The 7,518-nt window shown below is 39.5% G+C and overlaps 1 protein-coding gene across 1 annotated transcript; it reads right to left on the bottom strand.

Annotated features, from left to right (window-relative positions):
- Positions 1–5,543: 5,543 nt before the first annotated feature.
- On the bottom strand, positions 5,544–7,317 carry LOC117341766. The gene is made up of 2 exons (XM_033903628.1): positions 6,966–7,317; positions 5,544–5,752 (listed from the first exon to the last, which is right to left on the bottom strand). Exons 1-2 carry the CDS (start codon positions 7,315–7,317, stop codon positions 5,544–5,546), a joined length of 561 nt encoding a protein of 186 aa, XP_033759519.1.
- Between the last annotated feature and the right edge of the window lie 201 nt (positions 7,318–7,518).

Genomic DNA, 7,518 nt, shown 5'->3' with positions numbered 1-7,518 from the left:
ACTTTGTCGGCTATAATTCCTTTACATCCCTTACCAATTTAAACCTCAATGGCAACGACTGGAACAGGAAAAGAAGTTTAAAAACATGTTTTTTTTCAAGATTGCAGTTATAGCGGCGATCTTTGCTTTCGGACCAACACAAAAAATAGCATCACTTGGTCAAGACCAACTCAGGATCATTTAAGGCAAGTTTGAGCTAAATCTCACCGGTTGAGCTTGAGAAGCTTAAAATGTGAATTGGCCGCATTGTCGGCATTCCCGAAAGACAAAAAAAAATCAAAATGGCGTACCAAGTTAACGAGGGATTGGTACCGAAAAACTAAGGACATCATCGGAATGACAAAATGGATGGATTTATGAAATAAATCTTCAATAAAGTTTTGAAAAAATTGATGACCATTGACCTAAACGCAATTTTATTCTTTTATTTGACCTCTGATTTTTTTATTTGTATTAGGAAAAGGTCAGCTCCAAACATTACCTCTAAATAATATAACATGACCTCTATAACGATTTGTTTAGTTACGGCCATTTTTAGCTCGCCTCCCCGAAGGGCAAGTGAGCTTATGCCGTGGTGTGGCGTCCGTCGTCCGGCCGTCCGTCCGGCGTCAACTTTTTTACTTAAACCTCTTCTCAATAACCGAGAGGCCCCGGGACTTGATATTGGGCCTGTACCATCCTGGGCTGAAGGGCTACAATGTTTGTTAAAATGAATGACCTTGACCTTCATTCAAGGTCACATGGGTCGAATAGGCTATAATCCTCAAATGACTTCTTCTCAATAACCAAGAGGCCCAGGGACTTGATATTGGGCCTGTAGCATGCTGGGGTGACGGGTTATCCAGTTTGTTCAAATAAATGACCGTGACCTTCATTCAAGGTCAAATAGGCTATAATCTTCAAACGACTTCTTCTCAATAACCAAGAGGCCCAGGGACTTGATATTGGGCCTGTAGCATGCTTGGGTGAAGGGCTACAAAGTTCGTTCAAATAAATGACATTGACCTTCATTCAAGGTCACATTGGTCAAATAGGCTGTAATCTTCAAATGACTTCTCAATAACCAAGAGGTCCAGGGACTTGATATTGGGCATGTAGCATGCTTGGGTGAAGGGCTACAAAGTTTGTTCAAATAAATGACGTTGACCTTCATTCAAGGTCACATGGATCAAATAGGCTATAATCTTCAAACGACTTCTTCTCAATAACCAATAGGCCCAGGGAATTAGTATTGGTTCTGTAGCATGCTTGGGTGAAGGGCTACCAAGGTTGTTCAAATAAATGAAATTGACCTTCATTCAAGGTCACATTGGTCAAATAGGCTATATTCTTCAAATGACTTCTTAATAACCAAGAGGCCCAGGGACTTGTTATTGGGCCTGTAGCATGCTGGGGTGAAGGGCTACAAAGTGTGTTCAAATGAATGACTCTTGACCTACATTTCAGGTCACAGGGTTGAAATCGGCTTAAATCTGTAAACAATAATTTTGCGATAGCCAAGAGCCTCCTAGACCAGATATTAGGCCAATAAATGCTGGAATGAAGGACTAGAAAATGTATTAATATGAATAAACCTAGCTTACTATGATAATCAGCATAGTATCTGTAGATTTGGTTTGGTTTGGTTTATTTTGTTTAACGTCCTATTAACATCTAAGGTCATTTAAGGACGGCCTCCCGTGCGTGCGACATCTATGCGTGTGGTGAGTGCGTATGCGTGTTTTGGGAGGCTGCAGTATGTTCGTGTTAAGTCTCCTTGTGATAGGCCGGAACTTTTGCCGATTTAAAGTGCTACCTCACAAAAGCATACTGCTGAAAACCTTCCAAGTTTGTTCAAATAAATGACCTTGACCTTCATTCAAGGTCACATTGATCAAATAGGCTAAAATATTTTAGTGACTTTTTCTCAATAACCAAAAGGCCCAGGGACTTCATATTGGGTCTGTAGCTGAAATGATACTTCAATTAACCCCATATTGGAATTTTTCATAAGCTGTTCTCGAAAGATTGGTTTGGTTTATTTTGTTTAACGTCCTATTAACAGCTAAGGTCATTTAAGGACGGCCTCCCGTGCGTGCGAAATATATGCGTGTGATGAGTGCGTATGTGTGTTTTGGGAGGCTGTGGTATGTTTGTGATTAGTCTCCTTGTGATAGGCCGGATCTTTTGCCGATTTAGAGTGCATACTGCCGAAGACACCCAGCAGCACACCCCACCCGGTCACATTATACGAAAGAAGAAATTAATTAAGCTATCATTAGCTCACCTGCCCGAAGGGCAAGTGAGCTTATGCCGTGGTGCGACGTCTGTCCGTCCATCCGTCCGGCGTCAACGTTTTCATTTAAACAACTTCTTCTCAATAACCAAGAGGCCCAGGGACTTGACATTGGGCCTGAAACATGCTCGGGTGAAGGGCTTCCAAGTTTGTTCAAATAAATGACCTTGAACTTCATTCAAGGTCACATGGGTAAAATAGGATATAATCTTCTAACGACTTCTTCTCAATAACCAAGAGGCCCAAGGACTTGATATTGGGCATGTAGCATGCTGGGGTGAAGGACTGCCAAGGTTGTTCAAATGAATGACCTTGACATTCATGCAAGGTCACAAAGGTCAAATAGGCTTTAATCTTCAAACAACTTCTTCTCGGTAACCAAGAAGCCCAGGGACTTGATATCAGGAACGTAGCATGCTAAGGTGAAGGGCTACCAAGTTTGTTCAAATAAATGACCTTGACCTTCAAACAAGTTCGCATTGGTCAAATAGGCTAAAATCTTTTAGTGACTTCTTCTCAATAACCAAAAGGCCCAGGGACTTCATTTTGGGCCTGTAGCGTTCTGGGATGAAGGACTGTCAAGGTTGTTCAAATGAATGACCTTGACATTCATGCAAGGTCACAAAGGTCAAATAGGCTTTAATCTTCAAACAACTTCTTATCGGTAACCAAGAAGCCCAGGGACTTGATATCAGGAACGTAGCATGCTAAGGTGAAGGGCTACCAAGTTTGTTCAAATAAATGACCTTGACCTTCAAACAAGTTCGCATTGGTCAAATAGGCTAAAATATTTAAACGACTTCTCAATAACCAAACGGCCCAGGGACTTGATATTAGGTCTGTAGCATGCTAGGGTTAAGGACTACCAAGGTTGTTCAAATGAATGACATTGACATTCATTCAAGGTTTGGTTTGGTTTATTTTTTTAACGTCCTATTAACAGCTAAGGTCATTTAAGGACGGCCTCCCGTGCGTGCGACATGAATGCGTGTGGCGAGTGCGTATGTGTATTTTGGGAGGCTGCGGTATGTTCATGTTAAGTCTCCTTGTGATAGGCCAGAACTTTTGCCGATTTATAGTGCTACCTCACTGAAGCATACTGCCGAAGACACCCAGCAGCACACCCCACCCGGTCACATTATACTGACAACGGGCGAACCAGTCGTCCCACTCCTTGTATGCTGAGCACTAAGCAGGAGCAGCAACTACCATTTTTAGAGACTCTGGTATGTCTCGGCCAGGGGACAGAACCCAAAGCCTTCCTCACAGCGGCGAACGCTCAACTAAAGGCCAAAAGTAAGGCATTGTCAAGGGGTGACATTAGGAAGAATAAAGTTGTTCAGAAAGAAGAGAAAAGATAAGATCCCAAATTTAGTCGCCTCTTACGATCATGCAATGGCGGCAGCAGGTACAATAACCAAGAGGCCCAGGGATTTGATATTGGGCTTGTGGAATGCGGGGGTTGAAAGGCTACCAACTTTGTTTAAATGAATGACCTTGACCTATATTCAAGGTCACAGGGTGAAATAGGCTTAAATCTTTAAACAATTATTATACGATAGCCAAGTGTCACCATGACCTGATATTAAGCCAATAGTATGCTGAAATGGAGGACTAGAAAATTGTATTGACATAAATAAACCTAGCTTACACTGATATTTGAATGAAGCGGTTATCAACATAGTATCTGCAGAAATGACCTAAATCAACATCAAATTTGCTGTTTTGAGCCAGGTGAGCGATACAGGCCTGTTGGACCTCTTTGTTATTTTTTGAGATATGACGTCATTGCGGCAATTTTATATTTTGTACCGACCCGAATATAAGACTTCGGCAGGACCATGTCATGGTCGTTTTATAAAAGTTCTGCCGAATCTTACTGGTTGAACTTGAGAAGTTTAAAATGTGAATTTTCGGCATACCAAAGAGCTCAAAGGAAATATTCAAATTGGCGTGCCCCGTTAACGACAGATGTTGCCGATGAACTAGCGATATTAACATTCTGCATGGATATATGAAAGAAATTTTCAAAACAAATTGAAACAAGAAAAATTAATAAAAAAAAAGAAAGAAAAAAAGGTCAACTTTGACCCCAAATGCGAGATTTAAGGCTCACCTGGGCCAGTGGGCTTTTGCCATGGCCCGTCGTCCGTCAGCATTTGCTGTTTTAACCAAATTTGATTAGAAACATCCTAGGGAAAGGGAATAAACGATTTTACAAAACATCGTTGATGTGACCCCCAAGGTCCTGGGTGGTGGGGCCAAGGGGCCAATAAGAGAAATAGAGGTTAATCATTTAAATTGATATTGATCATAAAGTACTAAATGGATTTGAACCAAGGTTGGCCAGAAACAGCATTGGGGAAGGGGAACAGACTTTGTAAAAACGGTAATTCTGACCCCCAGGGAGCCAGAAGGGTTGGTCCTAAATTCAAGCTACTATAGTAGTCACAAAGTACTTTATTAATTTGAACCACATTTAGTCAGAAACTCCCTTTGGCAAAGGGAACCAGATTTCACATAAATGGTGACTCTTAACACACACACACACACACACACACACCCTCCCCTGGGGCAAGAGGGGCGAGGCCAAATAGGGAAAATAGTCCTGAATGATCTGGTTTGGTTTGTTTTGTTTAACATCCTGTTAACAGCCGTGGCCATTTAAGGACGTGTCAGGTTTTGGATTACTAAAGGGATTTTGATGACATTTAGTCGGAAGCATTATTAGGAAAAGGATATCTAATGTTGTATAAATGGAGGGTATGGGTCTCTTTGGACTGGGGAAAGGGCCTAACAGGGGAAATGTTGCACTTTTTAAGAATGACTGGGTTGGGTCAAAGTTTGGTGGAATCATAGTTGGAAGATTCATCAAAAAGGTATGGCATACTTGTAATGTAACTTAAAATAGTTTTGACATGATTACTGAAATATCTTTTTGTAGGAACTTGTAATTAGAAAAAAGTAAGCTCCATGTATCTTCTACAAATATCATTTTGCACGAAAACTGTAAAATCAATAGTTTTCATCTTCTTTTTTTTGTTCTATTTGTTACCTTACTTTTAACATAACAGAAAAATAGGTCTTTTCACGAAAATTTAAACTGGTATAAAAGAAACGACAAGCAAAGTAATTTGTTACATACCTATTTTGAAATTGAAAGTGTTTTAAGACACGAGGAGAAGGAAGATTCATGCAATGGGGAACATCATTACGTCCACTAACGATTTGTGAATCTTCAGCAAAAACAAATGCAAGGACGAATATTTCAACGCTCCGTACTTACTGTGAACAACACTTTCTCGACATATTTGGTGTGACCAATGACGGTAATGTTGATTTTCTCGTAATCTTGTGATTCATCAAGTGTCTGCAGCAATAGATGAATCTGATCTTTATCCATACTGCTAACCTCGTAGGTAACTACAAATCGACCCTCGCGTGACAATATCCGGATGATTCTATCGACGTTAAACTCTAGTAAAATAAACAGTGGTAATATATTATAATTTTGTGTGTCAAACCCAACTATCACTTATCATTATTTCTAATGAAATATAAACCGTTATCGGGTATTGTAAGTCCTTGGCTCTAATGTTTTCCCTCTGGAGTATCACTTGTTTGGCCTTTATAACCTTTATAGTGTTGATGGGCCGTTAAGCATTTTAACTAACTAGCTTACCCACTGTAGTGCTGATGACAAAAATCAATCAATTCATCTATTTTTGCACCAAAATAAAATACATAAATGCGGGGATAGAATAGATGGCAGCAAGATGATATTTAAAAACAGCCAACAATGGGATCATATGCATGACAATGTTTTCAAAACTGTCATGCCTGCTGTGAAAGCTACATACATTTGATTTTCTGTCAGGACATGTAATTTAAACTTTTTAGTTATACAATTTCGTTTAATGAGTTATGCAAATGGCCTGGTTGTTATGAAACAATTTGTACAGTGCACTCTGTCCAAACCGGACTCTGTTCAATCCGAATATTTGCCAACACCGGCCAAATAATTTGGTCCCGAAAATTCCCTTTATTTGTAGTAAATAAACTCTGCATAATCCGGACTATTCTGTCTATTCTGTAATCCGGCCATATATATCGGTTCCATTCCTTCTGTATACTAGTAAATCTACTCTGTATAAACCGGCGTCGGTCCCATTGATGTTTCCCTGGTAGCGGTAGGTTCAGGAGCTCCCGACGAGTGTTTATACAGTTGTAATTGCCGCACAGGTATATTAATAATTGACCATTAAACGTCATGTTCCACAGGTGGCTACGGCTGGATAAACACCTAAACACTTGTTGAAAGTGTCAGATCGGTTAAACAAACAACAATCAGTGATTGTTTTCAACCGATGTAACGTACACATACTGTAGTGTCATATTGCCATTGTTGAATTAAATTATGTTATTCAATCCAAAGTTTGTAGATGCATGAATAATGCACAATGACATCTTCTTTGTAATATATCTTTTATTATTATGATTTTTTTTTTGTATTCAACAACGATATAAAGTAGAATCCCTACAATCCGGAACTCTCTATAAACCGGCTTTATTTTGTGGTCCCAGAGGTGTCCGGTTTAGACAGATTGCACTGTATAATATAATGGGTCAACTTCAAATTGAAATATACCCAAAGAATAAAACAAATATAGACATGATAACTGAATCCTACCAATTGTTTTTTCATACAGGATTATTTGTTCTGTCCAGCGGAGATGATGAAGTACTGAGATTACATTTGAATCCAGGTAAGAGAGACTGTGGTTGTTAGGGGTCGTAGACATCTGTTCTAGACTAAAGAGTGGAGGCAAACAATCCTCATTTCGTTTAGTTGTTTGCGGAGGCGAGAAAGATGATCGGCATTTGGTGTCACTATCAACGTCGGCGATTACATTTGTATTAAACATCCCGCCTAGTGCTAAAACTGGGATATCTCCGTTAAAAAGTTCGTTTGGCAAACCACCAACATATTGTAAGTCACCTGCGAGTAACACTGCATCCATTTCACTCTGTCGAAATTCCATTACTATAAATCAAACAAAACAATATTGAAAATCGATAAAATCATGCTATAAATGTGTTCATGCTTAGCACCGATTCTTAACAATAATAAAACAACATCTTCGGGGTGTTTTTTTAACAGTCTAAATTTAAAAGTAACATAACATAACAGACGTATTGTTTGTGAACTTACATCAATCTGAAACGTAGGTATTAACCGATGT

The sequence above is a fragment of the Pecten maximus genome, chromosome 14 (genome assembly GCF_902652985.1).
Source record: "Pecten maximus chromosome 14, xPecMax1.1, whole genome shotgun sequence".
Lineage (NCBI taxonomy): Eukaryota > Metazoa > Mollusca > Bivalvia > Pectinida > Pectinidae > Pecten > Pecten maximus.
Note: the sequence above shows the minus strand (reverse complement) of the source record. Positions and strands in the feature narration are given on the sequence as shown.

Coding starts and splice junctions, on each gene's coding strand:
- LOC117341766 (XM_033903628.1), bottom strand. CDS start 7,317: ATGGAATTTCGACAGAGTGAAATGGATGCAGTGTTACTCGCAGGTGAC. Junction 5,753..6,965: donor CCTGTATGAAAAAACAATTG/GTAGGATTCAGT, acceptor TTATTTTACTAG/AGTTTAACGTCGATAGAATC.